At 33.9% G+C, this 17862-nt stretch overlaps 1 protein-coding gene across 6 annotated transcripts; it reads left to right on the top strand.

The window, feature by feature from the left end:
* The first annotated feature begins 1320 nt into the window (after positions 1-1320).
* LOC133173364 (uncharacterized) lies at positions 1321-17862 on the top strand. Of its 6 annotated transcripts, none has more exons than XM_061308350.1 (23): positions 1321-1411; positions 5926-6047; positions 7595-7651; positions 8608-8678; positions 8928-9024; positions 9233-9301; positions 9399-9490; positions 9621-9694; positions 10110-10192; positions 11412-11495; positions 11709-11761; positions 11918-11995; positions 12691-12751; positions 12858-12972; positions 13169-13242; positions 13412-13528; positions 14384-14576; positions 14740-14837; positions 14925-15191; positions 15668-15724; positions 16771-16824; positions 16987-17076; positions 17363-17862. In XM_061308350.1, exons 1-23 carry the CDS (start codon positions 1336-1338, stop codon positions 17480-17482), a joined length of 2202 nt encoding a protein of 733 aa, XP_061164334.1. In that variant the 5' UTR covers positions 1321-1335; the 3' UTR covers positions 17483-17862. The 6 variants fall into 6 exon arrangements, with proteins under 6 accessions (XP_061164334.1, XP_061164335.1, XP_061164329.1 ...); XM_061308351.1 differs by lacking the exon at positions 1321-1411 and adding an exon at positions 15432-15467 and having other exon boundaries at positions 4863-6047; XM_061308345.1 differs by lacking the exon at positions 1321-1411 and having other exon boundaries at positions 4863-6047.

Genomic DNA, 17862 nt, shown 5'->3' with positions numbered 1-17862 from the left:
TAAGTAGATATTTTTACCTTGCTGTGTTTTGTATAAGTGATTATTTTAATATATATATATATAGTCTAAGGAGATTGTAACATGGACATTAATCTGCATTGCTTTTCTTAAGTTCCTTATGTTCTTGGCCAGAGTATTAACTTGTTTATTTTCTAATTGCAATTATTATAGACAACGTACTTTGCCTAACTCTTCAATATTAGGAAATTGGCCTAAAATTATACTATCGCTACTTTCTATAAATGTTTGGTAAAAAATATGTAAATAATCAATATTATATATATAAAATAAGTCAAGTGCCTGTAATTATTAAAAATATAGGGTGTCAGAAGTGATATTGATCTACCGACAAAGGTACTAGACGAGTCGAAAAGAAATGTCACAGTACGCAAGTTCCTTAAAACACCGGGGTATCGAATTCCAAAACCAGTCAAGGAAAGTGTGAAGACTTTTAACGTGATATTTATCCAAGGGATTAATTTGAAGACTATGAAATTCTTAATGAAAAAGTCGTTCATCAGTTGACACTTGAAAAGTTTCCTTCTATTTCAATTAAAGTTTTAGAGTATCAACTTATCCTAGCAGTGATGGATTGCAGGTATAGAACTCAGACCAGGGTTTCCATTTAACGGGGTGGTATTTTCAATAAGGTTATATATTGTTCTTTTCACTGGCTCTGGGGTCCACACAAACTATGAATATTCGTGTCCACCGGATAGATACATGTATGTTTTAACTTTCTTAGTATTTGGGGAAAAAAATCAATTTTTGTCTATTAGTTTAACTTACTCGACAGCAGAAATTTACAGACAAAAATATATCGTTTATATTTATAGCGTTAGACACTTAGACTAGCAACTGTCAAATTAGAATATAGGATTTTTAAAATATACAAGTTTCACGTGTCATTTATGAGTAAGGGTTCATTGCAAAGGTGACCAAAAAATTAAAGTAAATTACTAAATAAGAGGTAACTGGGATAATTCTACACAGTTTTTCAATAACCGAGAGATTGCTATTCGTTCAATTAAAGGCAGCGTGAAAAATTTATAATGAATCTGTCTGTGGGCAGTTTTAGAAACTTAATCTTTGTGGCTCATATTTCACGGAGAACTTTTTCTCAACTTTCCGTAAACAATTGTTAAAGTCCTTCTGTTCGTCAAAGTACAATGTATTCCACTGAGTTACGTGTCCCTGTTTACTTGGGATTATAACACCATCACAAAGTTTCATTCAGGTTTGAAAAAGGACATCAATTATTTCAGGGCAGACATTTCAATGAGGGGGGTCGGAATCACCAAATAAAGATTAGAAGATTTCGGATACAGAAACAAAATGGCTTCCACAACAGCTGCCTACCGGATGCTGCGCGGTATTCAGTTCAGACACGACTTCTTATTCGGGGAAACATGTAAGTTCAACTCTGTTTCAAAGTAATATAATTCATGTTTTATTTCTAATTGCCTTTGTTTTTTTCTATTAATAAAAATTATATGGAATTGTACTTGAATTTTACGTATAAACTTGCATGCAAGGCAAAAGGCCATCCGTGTAATTAAAGTCCATTAGACTGTATTGTTTCATAAGCAGCGTCAAATACTGATAGAGAATTTTAGAGGCATGGTATTATTTGACAATGATGTTTAATCTTTGGTCCTGCGGGGGAAAAAGTAAATCGAATAAAAGGATTAAGTGGCTTTCCACTATATTGAGCGACTTCCTTGACTGGAGATGTTGAATGATGCGCTAGATGGGTTTCCTTTTGTCTTCCGTCTAACATATTTATGTATGAATAATTGAAAATCTATACCAACTTAACGGAAATATTAAGGTGGTGGATATATGAGGGAGATAAACAAAGAAATGATTATATTTTCTTTCATCATTTTTCTTATGCGTAGAATTCGAATGAAAGCCTAAACATACCCGCAATTTTGAAGATTTTCGAAATACTGCCTATGGCATCCAAGGTATCACACATCAAAATTTCAATTTATTCTCTAGCTTTCCGTCTCTTAACCTTATCCATAGTTTACTAACGAGCACTTGGAGATTGATTTCTTTATCCCCCCTTATTATTAGTTATATATCCTACCTTAAAAGGGGGATATTTTTGCCCTCCGTCAGTTTGTTCACTGTTTCTTTAGCACAGTGTTTAAAAACATCTGCTCTTCAACCATCATACTCCTCACATCAGTTGTATATAAGTGATGTATTCTGACCTTGACTCAATATGGCATTTTAAAGGTCAGGGTCATTGTAGCCACCTGTATTTCCAATGCTTCCAAGGCCGTAACTAACATTAAGGTCAGATGACACGTTCCTCAAATATTTGTTTTGTATCTCTTGATATTATATAAAGAATTATTCATAATTGTCATTATCTTGTGATTTCTAAATTGTTTTCAATATGCTTTTTTCAATATATTTTTAAAAGTACATCAAAAATTGTGACATAGGCCATTCAGAAGAGTACCAATATGGATTGTGTAAGGAATATCACCCTCTTGTGTCTTGTTCAAATCCCTAGTTACGTACCTCAATTTTTTGTGAGGAAATTTGTGCTAGACTTCAATGACAAATTCTTGGAAAAAATTATATATTTTTGAGGAATGTGTCGTCTGACCTTAAGGCGAGGTAAATGCCTCACTAAAATTTTAGAGTTTTCTTAAAAGTGAAAAGTTTTACTTTGAACTTTTATTAATTATGTGTACCTTCATACTATATTAATACTTTCACCCTTTGTCTTAATTTCAATTTGTCTTTTGTCTTAATTTCAATTTCTATAAATCAATCATCTCACCGGGTGTTTCATTATAGTTTAAACGCACGTAAACGAGAAAACTTTTGAAGATTAAGCTTTCAATTTACATATACCCAGGTTTTGGGACCCCACCCCTCCGAGAACGCCCATCAAGACACTACGTTTGGCCCGCTTGGGTCTAGGGTGGCCCCCCAGATCCCTTGCCTCACTTAAAATTTGAGCCTATTTACGGCCTTGGCTTCTCACAATGCTTATTCTTGGGTAGTTTTAGTTCAAGGTTATACTTTAAAGGCAAAAGTTATTGTAGCTGTTTCGTGACATGTCCTTTTAACATTGTCCATTAAGAACAAAATGATAAAACAAATCTCAGGAAGTTTGTTTTATGCTGGTTTTGATTTGTAATATGTAGTATTCTTACTGGTTTTTAAGTCGGATCAATGCCTTTCTAAATTTAGTTATAAGTGTTAAGACAAGGACAAAAAAGGGACAACAATTCGCAATACTAGATTAATGAAAAAAAATTTATGGACAATTTTGCAAATTTAAAAAAAAAGAAGTAAATTACACCTAAAAGAATAAAATTCAAGATGGTATGTAGTATGTTGTGTCCTATGTTAGTATTCGAGTAGCTTAATTTCTTGTTGCGTCTTCCCTATCAAATGTGGATTTTAAATTCTTTGAACTGATATGTAAATTAAATTGAACCTCTTGCATCCTTCTATTCCAAGTTATTTTAAAACTAGACATTGTGAACGATCTTGCAAGCTGGAGAAATTAAAGTCGTCTCCTTCTGTCATACATTGGTTCAATGTTCAGAACTTTATCTCTAAAATATACACCACCCGAGCTCCTTTTTTTGTCCTTCTCAGTAATCATCCAATTCAATTGGGCAATGAATATTAAATAAACAACTCTGTCAACTGTCAAGGCCATTTTTCCAAATGAAGGAGAAACATTAAAATCAATGTGAAATAACATATACCCAACGTGTAGTCCTTTCTCGTTATGGCAGACTCCGTCCTCCACTCATCCGAGTTGATTACACCGGGGATGCATTACAGGGGATAATGAACTAATAAACTCAATCAATAGAAGGATACAGATGCAATTTACTGTCGTAAATAAGGATTTGTTCATTAAAAAACCATACAGAGACATGGGTTTCTATGAAGTCCATACATGCACAGATCTAATATCGCGATTGAAGGCAAACCTTCGATATATTAGAAATTAGGAACGTAAGCTTAAAAGTGTTTGATAAAACTCGAAATTTTGAAAAGAATCAGAATAAAAGATAAAATCGGTCAACAAATTGATCAAACATGGTATTCAGTCATTTATTATAACGTAGCCCCGCAGTGGGCTGTGAGAATCGTCTCGTCAAATGAATTTCCTTTGAATCCTAGCGAGGTGTACACCGCCCCTCTCGGTATGATGTTAATTGGAATTTGATCCCGTATACTTAATCTACCTTTCCATATTACGGAAAGTGGCTCGTGTGGTTATGTCCATAAATTTTTGCCAGTCTTTGATTACTCACTCTCAATTCCTGTTTACTCACCACTTAACAATAACAGCTATATTGATAAGTCACCAGCGACCAGTCTCCCAAAACTTTAAACCAAATCGGTTTACAAGGATCTTTTTATTATCAAATTAAACAAATTGCCAAAGAGCCTTAAAAGGGATGTCAACCTTGAAAACGGTTTTATAGAGTGTGCTGGTGTTTAAATATTGTTAGATGAAGTGATTTTAAATATTAGAATTTAATCTGTTTTTATGATCAGCAGTATGTAATTGCTCTGGCATGTTTGGGTGGCAGTTAATGAGAGAAATATGACGTCTACCAGAGATCAATGGAACTGAATATTTTATACACCCTCTCAGGTGTACACATATATTCTAGCCTCTCGCCGATTTAGCCTGAATTACAAATTGTGTTTGCTCAATTTGGATTTTTGAGAGATAAATTCTTGCACGAAATGAGAAACTTATTATATGGATCGATATCGCTGGCAGATAAGTATTAATAAGTTTTTACTTAGACTTAATCAGGATTTCTAAATGGTTCATAAACACTTAACGTGCAGGAATTCGTAACCAAGATTTAAATTACCATATTTTCTCCCTCGTTTTATTTTCGTTAATATTATCGTCTAAATACAGGTAATGTAAACAGAGACTGATTAGAACGCGCAGGAGAAATAAATTATAATGACTGGTCACCCTGAATAACGCCGAGTTGTTCAAATAAAATTTGAATTAAACGTACCCATTCACTCAGTGTATATATGTATTACATTTCTGATAATCAATAAGGATAGAATATTGAGTGGATTACTGGAATACGACGACTAATCCGGATCACTATGGGTTTGAAATGTTTAAATAATATACTTACATGTATATAATCCGGGAGTGTACAATTATAAGCAGTGCCAAGCAGGTGTCACTATAGTGTATAGATGTACCAACGAAACAAACACATTTTGGAAACAACGGAAATATACAGTGAGAATGTGATATTCCTGTTTTGACAAAAAAGTCGTTTATGAGGATTTTTCATTCATTTTAAGGATTATTTTATCTTGTGAAATTTTAACTTGACAGGTTTAAATTTTAAGAATTCAGAATGAATGTTGGTAAAACTCGGCGTGTTTATCATAGTAATCTGAACCTTCCCAAAGCATTCACACAATATGACCTGATGCAGTCGGGATTCGGAAAGAGTATGTCCATGGAAGGATTGAATAGAAATCATACCACTCTTGTAGACTCCAGTCGACGAAAAAAGATGTCTAAGATACAGAAAAATGAGAGCAAAGAAACATTGCCCCTATGTTTACCGAGGTTGGAGCCCGAGGTCGATCTAGACCTGGATGTTGAGGCACGAGATGTTAGTGCCACAACAAGACTTGCATCTCAAATGGATTCGAACCCCAGAGGAACGACAGAACCGGAAGTCCGGACCGAACACGAGAGCGACAGTGATGAGTCCGATTATCTTAACGATTACAGAGACGACACAGAAACAGCTCATAAGAGGCTGGAACAAATCGGCGTCTTTGAAATGGAACATAATTGGTTATTACATGAGGGATTCGAACGTGAAAAAGAATTGTTTGTTACTAAAAGCAGAAAAATTAATATTGCTCTTCCAGATGAGAACCCAATAACTACAGTAAATAGCAGGATTGAAGAGGTGAACTCAATGGTAAAACCCAAGGCTGACATTGGCATGCTGCTAAAAAACATGAACCCCGAGCAACAAGAGAAAATTCGGGTAGGTTTTCTTTAAAAATAAAAATGCATTTCAATGCATATATCTTTAATAAAAAATTTACAATTGAAAAAAAAAATGATTTAAGAAAAGAAAGTATAATACGAAAACTTATTCTAATTTTATAAAATGTTGATATAGAATATGGCTCTCTTTCCCCCAAGTGATCAAACTCGTAATGAAAAAATTGAAAAGTTTGGTTTTAATCATGTATATTCATATCCATTAACAACCAATATTGTTACAACGTCTAGACCTTTGAGTAAATTAATAAACACGAAAACTAAATGCTCTGTTTTGTTTTCCAATTAAAGTGGATTTGATAATAATTTGAGGGATAAGTCACCGTCATCTACATCGATAGAAAGATCAAAGATTTTGATTGTGTCTTATAAAGGAAAACAATTGTAAATTAAAAAAATGGTTTTGGTTTGGGGAACTCACTTCAGAATTGCCAATAAATGAGAACAGTTAAATATATATTTTAATAAATGTCTGTGATTGATTGCGTGGTCGTCTATGGCAACAATTGGAATCTACCGCCTCAGTACGCCAAGCCTTGTCTCTTGGGTCCTCTCTTTTATGAAAAACTAAATGGAAATTTAATTTTCATTCCAACAATTATTAAAGTTCGTTATCTCAAATAATGACATGTAAGGTTCTACAGCCTGTTTTTTTTCCTATGGATTTTTGATTATTTTTTTTTTAAACGACATGGTTTGAATAAACTTAATTTATTTGATAGCCTTTTTTAACATAGGGAACATACAATAAAGAATGTGCATAAATTATCGACATTTTTACGGCTTTTAATAATGTTCAGTATGTACATTTTCCGTTTTGTTCAATTAAGAATTTAAATATTTGCTCTATGATAATTACCTGAACTAGTCTTTCAAAGAACTTTAATGTATACGATGTGTTTTACTGCCAGTTTTGCAAAAGCTTTCGAAGGATATTTAAAAAAAAACACGTTCCTTTAGCCGCGTCACAATTTCTCCTGTACAATACCAAAAAATTATTACTTGTAATTTTTTGGTAAAAATTATCTTGCTTGTCTTTTGATACAAGGAAGTTTCTGTTGGATGGAGTTTCTTATTTTAGATATGCCTTTGCTGAAGTGTTTAACAGGACAAATCTTCAGCATGTTGTAAATGTGTTCTAAATCAATATAATGTTAAATATTTGATCTGTTCAACGCTCGAAAGGACAAGAGCCCGTTGAACTATTTTTGCAGTAAATGATAGAGATCATCAATATTGCAAATAGAGAATTTGTCTCTCTACAAGGCGGGTGCATTATTTAAAATAATGGACAACTGGGGAAAAAAGTTGAGATGTGACAAAATTGAAAATAGGAAAACAGACAAGAAATAATCAATCATTCTGAATTGAGTTCATTTTTATTATTCATTAACACTCTTCTACCAAGTTATAAAAATCTCCTGCCCTCTATCATTTGAATTTCTTTTTAAGTGGTAAAAAATCATGCTAGTGCAATTTTTCATTATTGTTAAGCATACTAGTACATGTTTTGCGGTTATGTTGCAGATTATTGCTGAAACGGATATCGGCGACATCAGAAAGAGATTTAGGAAAAGTTGGAAGGTAATGTCATATACGGAAAAAATTATACAAATGAAGAAGTGACTACTTTTTATGGATAAAAAATGGTTCTCGTCTACCATGAAGGTCATCATTAACGATACTACAGAGTAATTAACAAAGCAATCAATATTGTTTTGTCACTGTAAATATGTTTATCTAGGAAAGTAATCGCCGATTATATTCGATACGTATACAAAACATACTTAATCATCTGTAATCCTATTTGATTGTGTAATACTTAAAACGTAACAATGTACCTTAATAACTGAATAATGTCACTGACGCGTATTAGATCAGTGGACTGAGTGGAGGATACGATATTGGAATAAATTGTTATTGCAAGTAATTCGAGGGGAGCTTATGCCATTCCATGGCGTCGGCGTTCCAGGTTAAAGTTTTTGGACCAGATTTATTTTTAAGTAACTGTTTGCCCTTTGCTGACCAGAAGTGCTTGGGTGGATCATTAACACCAGTCATGTTTCAGATGCATTTTCAGCCAATACATGTATTTCAAAAAGAACGACCAGTTTGTTTTTGAGCAGGTTAAAGTTTTAGGAGCAGGTACCATTCGCAAGTTTCTGTAGGTCTTATCTGAACCAAACTGGCAGTGACAATACGTGACAAAGATTAAGTTTTAGAGTATGTCCATTTCAAAATAACTATAAGGTTTATGGTGACCAAACTTGCACTTGCATTGACAATGCATTTCGGGACGAACATTACCGGGACTTTTAATTGTATGAGACTTTGCCTTACTTAGAGATCTTTTAGCTGAATATCGTAATCTTTGATTACACGTTTGAATATACCAGAACACGATGAAAAAGAGTTTGAAAGAATCTAAATGCATGTATATTCAGGTTTTTTTTCAACTAAACAATTTTCTTTATCAAATTTGTCCTCATATTTCATTTTTTATCTATTTATTAATTTTTTTTATTTATTTATTATTTTAGAACGAAGACAAACTTCACCACGCCCTACTGATGATTAAAATCATGAACAAAGCCCATCTTCCAAGGCGGAAGTAAGCCTATCACATTGTGTATCAACTTATTGTAAAAATACCAACAAGTCCAAAAATGCACAAAATTCCAATTTTATTAACAATTGTCACCATTTTTCAATAGATGAAGACGGTGGAATTTTAGTTCACTTTAATTAATTTCTAAAATGATAAAATAAGTAAACTGGATTACAGGTCTGGATTGCATTTTGAGGTGTAAACTTTTCTTATTGCAATCTTTTGTTAAGCAATAAACCGTTATTTCTGTAGATATTTCAAAGAAGAGAAGCCAGTTGCAGGAATGGCACTGAGGCGACTTAAAGCTCAGGATCAATCGGAGCAGGTGGAGACACCCCAGCGCTCCTCTGTACGTATAACTGCTATAAATATGTAGTCTATACCACTTACCTCTGGGTTTTTGTATTTTCCCCATTAATTGGCTTTTGATATGGAGTTCTAGGTCTGGAAACTCTAGGGTTTTTTTTTTGTTTTTTGTTCTCCCATTAGCTGGTTTTTGATATGGAATTATAGCTATGGTAACTAGTTGTTTCATTTTTTTGTATTTTCCCTATTAGCTAGCTTTTGATATGGAGTTAGCTCTGATCACTCACCCAGCTTACAGGACAGAAGAGGATCTGGCAAAGGTAGATAATTTCAATAATTTATTTGCCTTAAGTACACAAAAAATTGCAAAGGAATATTACTCATCAAGGAGAGTTATATTTTCTATTTAATTTTAAGGTTATGTGGGTGCTACGAGCTACAAAAGCTTTTAATCATTTGTTTCCGGTAGAAAAAGAGAAGGATCTGGCGAGGGTCGTGGGATACGAGAAGTACAACATTTTAATTTCAGCTTTCTTGTTATATTGATGTTTTGTTATTTCTGTTAGAATGGTGTAGTGAACAATTCTCGAATGGGACGTTAAACAACATACAATCAATCAATTTATCTTTGAATAATAGGTACGACCCCAACAGAATCATGGCATACCAGGGGAAGAAACCAGAGCGATTTTACTATATTCTGACCGGAAAAGGTATTTTCACTTAACAAAATAAAAAAAAAAGTACATGTAATGGTGAAAAGTTGAAATTCTCATTAGATAACGTACAATTTTTTTCTTCTTTGTCTTATTCTTAAAATGTGCTTTATGACAAGTATCATACCAGATATAACTTTTATACCTGTAAGCTTTTGAATTTAGCTGTACAAAATTGCATTGATTGTACTGTTAAAGTAGTGGCCATGACTTGTTTGAAATTCTTTCTTTTTTTTTGACATAAAATTGTTCCTTGAAGAATTTAAAGAATCTTTGAACAAACTTCAAACTTCATGTCAACTTGAACCCCCAAACATATTGATTAAAAATAACCGCTCAAACACATTACAAAAATCACCACGATCCGGAAAGTGTGCAACAAATGAAATACCATATACTGGTATTTTTTCAGTACGGAAGGTGAGGGAGTACAGTTTGTCTGAAGGAAAAGTCACTCGGACCGAGGGGCTGATCAACAAAGGGACGACCACTGATGTAAGTTTTAGAACAAAGACGACAAATTATTCTTATGATGGCATTTTATTTATTGTTTAATACAAACGCTACCAATGAAGGAAATACTGATTAACAATAAGATTTGAACGTAGATTTTTAAAGCATAATTTTTACACGAAGATTATGCAATTATTCTAAAATTTATAGCTCCACTTTAGCTTAACTATCAAAAGACGTCATTACAAACTGAGGTATCCTGATATTTTTTCAAGTACTTTCAAAAGCTGTACTTAAATGTGGCCCGCATTTGTTTGTTTTTATTCTATACAATGCAATCAACTTTATATTAAACATTCTTTATTTATGAAACAGAATTATTGAGGTAAATTGAACAAAGTAAAACACTGATAAACAAATCGTTTCAAAAAAGTTAATAAGAGCATTATTTTGAAATTCAGATGTACAGAATCAGAATATTTTTTTCATTTTTGATAAACTTGTACTGACAATGAGTACTTCTGAACTTCAAATCGCTTATTCTTACCCTTAACGTGTTTGTCATCCCCTGAATGTTCTCTGTGTGACAAGTGCAATTTCCTGGGTTCCCCTGAAGATTCTCTGTGCGTCTCTATATATTCCCCTGTAATTCACTAAACATTTTCTGTATCTCCATGAACACTCTCTGTGCGTTATTATAGACTCATTTATTCCCCTGTACATGCACTGTACTTACTAGAATCCCCTGTATTCTCTCTGAGTAAGTGTACGCCCTCCCCGTTTGAACATTCAATGTGGTCACTGCAATCTTCTGGTTTTCCCTGTACATATTCTGTGCGTCACTGTTACATGTATCCCTTGTTTTCCCAAGAACATTTTATGTGCGTCATGTAGACCCCAGTATTCGCCTGAACATTTTCTGTGCGTCACTGTTATCCCATGTTTTCCCCAGAACATTTTATGTGCGTCATTGTAGACCCCTGTATTCGCCTGAATATTTTCTGTACATCATTGTGATTTTATCGTCTGAACAATATCTGTGTAATCCCCTTTTGCCATGAATATATGTGTGCCATTCTAATAACCTTCCCCTTAATATTCTCTCTGCGTCACTGCAATTCTCAGTTTTCCCTTGAACATTCTCTTCTGTCATCGTGATCCCATTTTCTTCTGTAGATTAATTATCTGTCTCTGTAATTTTATTTTTTTTTCTCTGAATATTCTCTGTGCGTCACTGCAGTCCCCTGTTTTTTCCCTTTAGTTAGAGGAGCTGGAGGAACAGTGGTTGAGGGAGCACCATCTGGTGACGCAGGGCAATGTAGAGGTCCTTATTCTCCACAGATCAGTAAGTTCTAGCATCACTTATATATAACATGTCTTTACTCTCTGTAGTCTCCATGGCATACAGCAACAATGTAATACGGTAGAAGTTTATAAAAGAATTCATGTGAACAAAAATTAATAAATTATTGCTGCATTTATTGAACAAATCAGGCATGTGACAACTTAAGTTTTTTTGTTAGTTCATTAATTAAATTAAAAAATATATATATTCCAGGATTTGATGAGATTGCAAAACAAACTGGAAGGACCCCCTATTGAGTATCTTAGGTAATTGTTTGATTTATAATTAGTAAGTGGAGGTAATTCTAAATCCTCTACAGAGAGATTGTATGAAGCAGTACTAAGTCTATTTTTATTATCATGCTTGCAAGACATCTTTCTAATGTACTCGTGATTGAGGGACCGTATTGCTGTCTTTTGTAGGACGTTGCAGTTGTTTTATGAATTTCCAGTAGAAGTGTTTTTAACCAATACGGACGCAATCGAACTTAAATACTATGGGTAAATAAATAATCTTATTACATTTTCAACAGTGAAATACTGTGATTTATTCATTGAATAAAAGTCATATTCTCTCACAGTGTGAAAGGATACCAAAGTGGTATTCTCTCACAGTGTGAAAGGATATCAAAGTAAGTAAAATATAATTTCTGGTCTGTAATAAGATTGAAATAGTAACTAAACCATCTTGACAGAGACTAAAACTGCCAATTTCTTCCCAAATATGTTGCGAAAATCCATGTTACAATGTCTTGTCATCTTACAACTGCTAAGCCATGACGTCTCAACTACTCAACTATGACGTCACACAATTACATTGTGTAAGAGAAGACAGAGGCAAAGGGAAAATCAAAAAAATGTGATAAATAGAAAATTCAATGTTTTGTAGTTGGATATGGAATTTATTTCACTCGTGAGACAGGATTTTTTTATATTTTCCTTCTTGCTTAGCACTCGTGAAATAAATTCCATATCCAACTACAAAACATTGAATATCCTCTATTTACTCAACGGTAACAAATGTAAATCAAATGTTATGCGTAAATTTTTGGTTTATGTAAGGTTGATGATATATGGTTTGCAACAATGTAGATGTATGAGAAGTCCAATTAAATAAGTCAATGATACCCCTGTCAGATGATTTAGTCAGTTGTATAAAACTAACGGTATATGATATATTTGGTGGTATATTGTAGACAAGATGCAGTTATTTCCCATGATACCAACAGGACTCCCTGGATTCATGTTGTCAAGTCGGTATGTAACACAAAGTGATCCAAACAAGGTTTAAAGTAAACTCCTAAACAAAAATACTTTTTTCCCATACAGAATGACATTATAGAAATAATTTTGGATTTTGTAGGGTCGTGTTCGAGTTGTGCGAATGCAAACTGTCATTGATGTTCAAAATGAAAGTAAATTTGCTAATCAGAAAACGGAGGAGCTGGGATTTGGGCGTACATTTAGTCATGCTGATGGTAACCGTTCAATAAATTAAAATGAAAATAGCTAAAATTCACATTTCATGCATTTGCCATATTTTCTCTCTCTCTTTTTTAACTAATCATACATATATAATAATTCATTCAGGAAGAATGTGATGATCTTGCTGTCTAATACTTTGGGAATTTTGTGCCTTAAACAAATGATTAGTAAAATGTCTTAAACTTTCAGCAATGCTGGGGTCCCTGTTTTCACAACGGAAGGCCAAAGCTGAGCGTGGAGCGGATCAGATTTCTTTCCCAGAGGTGGGTATTAGACTTTATTTATGCAATGAAATAACACATAGAGGCTTATATCAACTTCCTTTCTGAGCAAAAGTAAAATCATAAATTACACAAAGAATGAGTTAATAGATTAGATCAATATTTTCAAAGACCATAAATTAAAAGAAAAATGCTCTTTCTACAAACCCAGATGCCAGATTTCTTGCGAAGCCCCCTCGGACACACCCTCGGGGTTGACCTTAAATCTCTGTCGAAATTTAGTGCCCGGTCAACTCAGTTTTCTGAGGGAATCGGTCTTCTGTCTAACGTAAGACGTTGATGAAGTTACTAACCCAGCGTGTTTATCATCAATGCATGGTTTGCCGTTCCTGATAAGTGTAAAGAATCTAACAAGAAAACAACATGAAGTGTGTAAAATTTTGCAGCTCCAGTCACCAATATTAATACCTTTTTTGAAAAAATCATTTCACTAACAACTGCTTTTGATATATTTTTGAAACTTTAATGTAAATTGATAATCATTTCATCAGAATGGAAACATACATCATTTCCCCTATATTATTTTTGTTTGTTCCCTTTGGGAGGAGGCATATATTTGACATGTCTGTGTGTGTCTGGCATTAAACCATGTCAAAGCCATAACTTTGAAACTTATTGGAATTAAATTAACTTATGTTTGTTGTTGCCTATGACAGAATGGTGTACCTTCACCTTGACTCTAGTTTGTATCTCAGAGTTCAAGGTCACTGGATTGAAGAATTGGGGAAACAAATATTTTGTAAAGTGAAAAATAATATATGATTCATTCCATTAATTAAAAATCAGTTTGAACACCTAATCTACTTATAGCTATTATTTCAAATACATAAGATTGATGAAATTCATTATTTAAAGTGATGCTTTAATTGATTACACAGATACACGCAATGTTTGCCTTTTGCACAAAATTGTTATGTTTTCTGGTACTGTTAATGTAATACTTGGCAGAAAACAGACAATTAAATCAACAGAAATCTGCATTATTTTTAACAAGATCAGGTAAATAAATTGCACAATGAAGAACATGTTTAGTTTTTCTTTGTTAAAAATTATTAAATTTTAGTTTGTGAGCTTATTAAAGATACTTAATTTGTATCTTCTAACAAATCTGAAATTTTGACAGTTAACAAAACGACACAAAACATCAGCTCAGACCGATAATAAGGGAGACAATAAGAGTGATAGTTCTAAAGACAAGGATTCTGTCAAAGACATCAAAGAAACAAGGGCAGAGACGGTGCAGCCTGTACCTGAAGGCCCCAGCAAGGCCAAGAGTATCAGAAGGAAGGCAAAGCTGATAAAAACACCTATCATAGGTCTGTCAAACCTTATACATTTATATATATATATATATATATATATATATATATGCACGTCACTCATATCTGTTTCTCTGTGCAGACGGAAAGAAATCACATATTATACATTTGTATTTCAGGTTTTATTTTAAATAACAAAACTATGATTCTTTTCTTCTAGCTGAGCCTAAGACGGACGATCCAAAGAGTGGTAGGGGTTCTAGAGCTGACATTGCTCCTGAACATTACGTCATAGAGGAGGAAACTCCTCGTGATATGGTAGGTATTTAGTCCTTAGAAGTTATTGCCCTTGTAGAAAGAGGTCTCTTGGTTCCTAGATTACTAAATATATGATTTTTTTTCTAGACCTGCGTTTCTGCTAGGTCTTCTTCTAATGGAACTGTGTCTTTCCCGCCAATTAACGCCCTGCCGTCTGCCAGATCGTATGGAGAGAAGTCTGCAACAAGCGAATTTCGACCACATGGGACTTTCCTTACACGAGAGAAAACTGAAGCAGAATCAGCAGTTTCAGCTAAAATCAGAAGAAAAAAGTGGAAGGAGCATGCGCCCTGCCTACCTAAATTACGGTCCACGAAACTACAGCTTGATATCCTGACTGCAGGCGACATATTTGTACGTACAGCACTTCCAATGCGCGTGAATTTGCTAATTAATATTCCTGAAACTCGCGATCACATTTTAATTATTTTCCTTACTACCAGATTAGTTAAGTGCAACACAAAGGTTTGTTAACAAGCAATCAATTACGTAACTTAAAAGCAGTCCTAAAAAGTTAATTTTTCTCCATGCAGAGTGATTTGAACACCTTTGTTTTTGTCATAACTAATGCAGTTAACCTGTAAACACTTTTAGTTGCAGCATTTAGACAGCACCAATAACGGAACAAAGGTTAATATTGAATATTGTCAGAGAGCTGTAGGTCAGCTTTCCAGCAACATTTGTCTTTTTGTTGCTAGCTTTCTAGCAACAGTCCTCTGTTGCTCACTTGTGTCACAGTTTTCCACACTGCTTGACTAATAATGTGATCCGTCACAGAAATCTTGTGTGTTGTGAATACTAATGAGTTTGTATATTCAAATGAAATTTAGGGTCTGGATGCTGTTTCCCGTAAATTCAGCAGTTTGTACCGTGACCCCTTTGGTGAGGTGAGATTGTATGGTAGAAAATATTGCAGGAACATATACGTGTATGTACTAGTATGAATACCAGTATAAAAGGTTGCTAGACCATCATTATACTAACGATCGGTTAGTGAAGAGTGATTGTATGTGTCAGACTTGGTAAAAGGAGCCTATTATGTTTCACGACTCATTGCCTCCGCCAAGGAAGTTGGATGTACCTCTTGTTTCATTCATGCTCTGTTCTGTCCACAAAACACTATTGAAAGTCATCTCCTGAAATGTTTTAAGCAAATGATGTCGTATATGCGGAATTCCAAAAATATTTTATCTTTTGATTATGTAAATAATGCCTTATCTATCTAAACTATGGTCAGTATAGATCAGTTGCTTCGGTTTGACATATTATTTTGTAATTTATAAGTACAAAGGAATCGAAAGAGTTCTAAGATCTTATGTCCTTCTTCCTACAGATGAGATGGCGGAGGCATGCTGTCAATTCTAATCTTAATAGTTTAAAAAGCTAAAGTTTCCATTTGTTTTCTAACAATTTCAAATAAGCATTTAATCTGACGCTAATAATACTGCAAATAGCTACATTTCCACCGTAGATCTTACACCTGGGTATTATAGAGAAAACACGACACTGTATTATGTTTATAGAATATATAGAGCTCTATATTCAGTATCAACTCTATATATTTTGTAGAGTTTAGGGTGCAGTTTTTTTTAGTTACATATGCAAAAGTTATAGCAAATCACTAGATATCTTCAGTGAATTAAATTTTGGTACTTTGAAGTCGTATAATGTTGTACATGAAAAATGCAAGAACATGATATATATTATAATCTCTGATGTGATGTCTAAATTGACCGCTATCTTGAAAAACTTCTGAACGAAGAAAGTTTCAATCATTCAATACTTAATTTAGTATTAAAACTTGTATAAAATTAACAGTAAAACAATTGAAAGGATAAAAAAAATCAATAAATGTTTATTTTAATAACTTTGATACATTTTCATCTTAAGCGAAGACAAATGAAATATTAATGTTGGAATTTTTATCATGTAGGGTTTGGAACATTTAGATCCGCCTATCGCCTCTGAACCAAAAGGAGTCAGTCTGGTAAGCTAGCCCTATTTTAGCTCCTTGTTAATCCTATGTTGGAGATTGTATGTAAATATTTCTTATCTAGCTCTTTTCAAGAAGTTCTGATTCTTACAATAACAGTAACCTACTAAGCGAAGAAATCAATGACTAAAGGATGTATGTTAACTTTGCTTACAGATAAGCGATGGTGCTGAAATCATCCGTATTAGTAAACGGTTTTTCCTACAACATGCTCAAAACAACACTATGTTACGAGTAGAGACTATGGTAAGTATAGGCAGAACGACCGTGTGGGTAATCAGGTTATAGACTAACCAGAGTTGTGGAACTTTGTCATGTATTCCTAGGTCCTAGACAGTACCGATGAAATTCATGAAAATTGTTAGATCAAATATCCATGTATATACATATATATATACTTTGATTTTAAGAAAATATATATTTGATCAGTAAAGATGTGGTTGAGTTAGATACCTTTCTCTGTCTTTAAGTTCAATACTTACATGTATATTACATACTAGTCAATTGTACAAAACGAAGTTTTACTTTGTAGCAACGTGATTACATGTCTGTTGAGGAAGCCAGTAAAATCATATACACCAACGAAACCTGGAACCAATACAAAGACATCCTGATGCGGAGAAAGGTGGAGTCGTTATTACGGAGGGACTAGCCACCTCCTCACAGGGAGGGCCTCAGAGGGAGGCAGGGTGAGGACAGGAAGAGGAGACTCGACCTCAATATTCTGTGATACTGACTGTGCAATACAGCTACAACATGAACACTGTTACCGTCCCATGGTGCTTTGTGCTACCGACACGTGTCTGCACGTGTTGAATCATAGTGCTAGTCATACTACTCACTTGTAAATTAACTAATACAGTGCAGCTACAGCGCATCTGTTATTTTAAGACTTCGTGTCCCAAAGTATAAGTTTGGGAGATTTATTTTCTGTGATCAGAATTTACAGCGAAACATTGTTTTTCAGGGTCACTTAAAAAAGGTCAGAAATGCATTAAATTTTATCAGTATTATTTTTCCATTGTCTGTAAA

Source organism: Saccostrea echinata, unplaced genomic scaffold (genome assembly GCF_033153115.1).
Source record: "Saccostrea echinata isolate AGI-Se365-2 ecotype Australia unplaced genomic scaffold, CSIRO_AGI_Sech_v1 ptg000056l, whole genome shotgun sequence".
Taxonomy (NCBI): Eukaryota; Metazoa; Mollusca; class Bivalvia; order Ostreida; family Ostreidae; genus Saccostrea; species Saccostrea echinata.
The sequence above is the reverse complement of the archived record's forward strand: the minus strand, read 5'-3'. Positions and strand labels throughout refer to the sequence as shown.

Bases quoted from the DNA above. Each gene is read 5' to 3' on its own strand.
- LOC133173364 (XM_061308351.1), top strand. From the start codon at position 5,397: ATGAATGTTGGTAAAACTCGGCGTGTTTATCATAGTAATCTGAACCTT. The intron at 9,302-9,398 runs GTAGATAATTTC...TTTAATTTTAAG, and splicing joins CAGAAGAGGATCTGGCAAAG to GTTATGTGGGTGCTACGAGC. The intron at 13,529-14,383 runs GTAAGACGTTGA...AAATTTTGACAG, and splicing joins GAATCGGTCTTCTGTCTAAC to TTAACAAAACGACACAAAAC.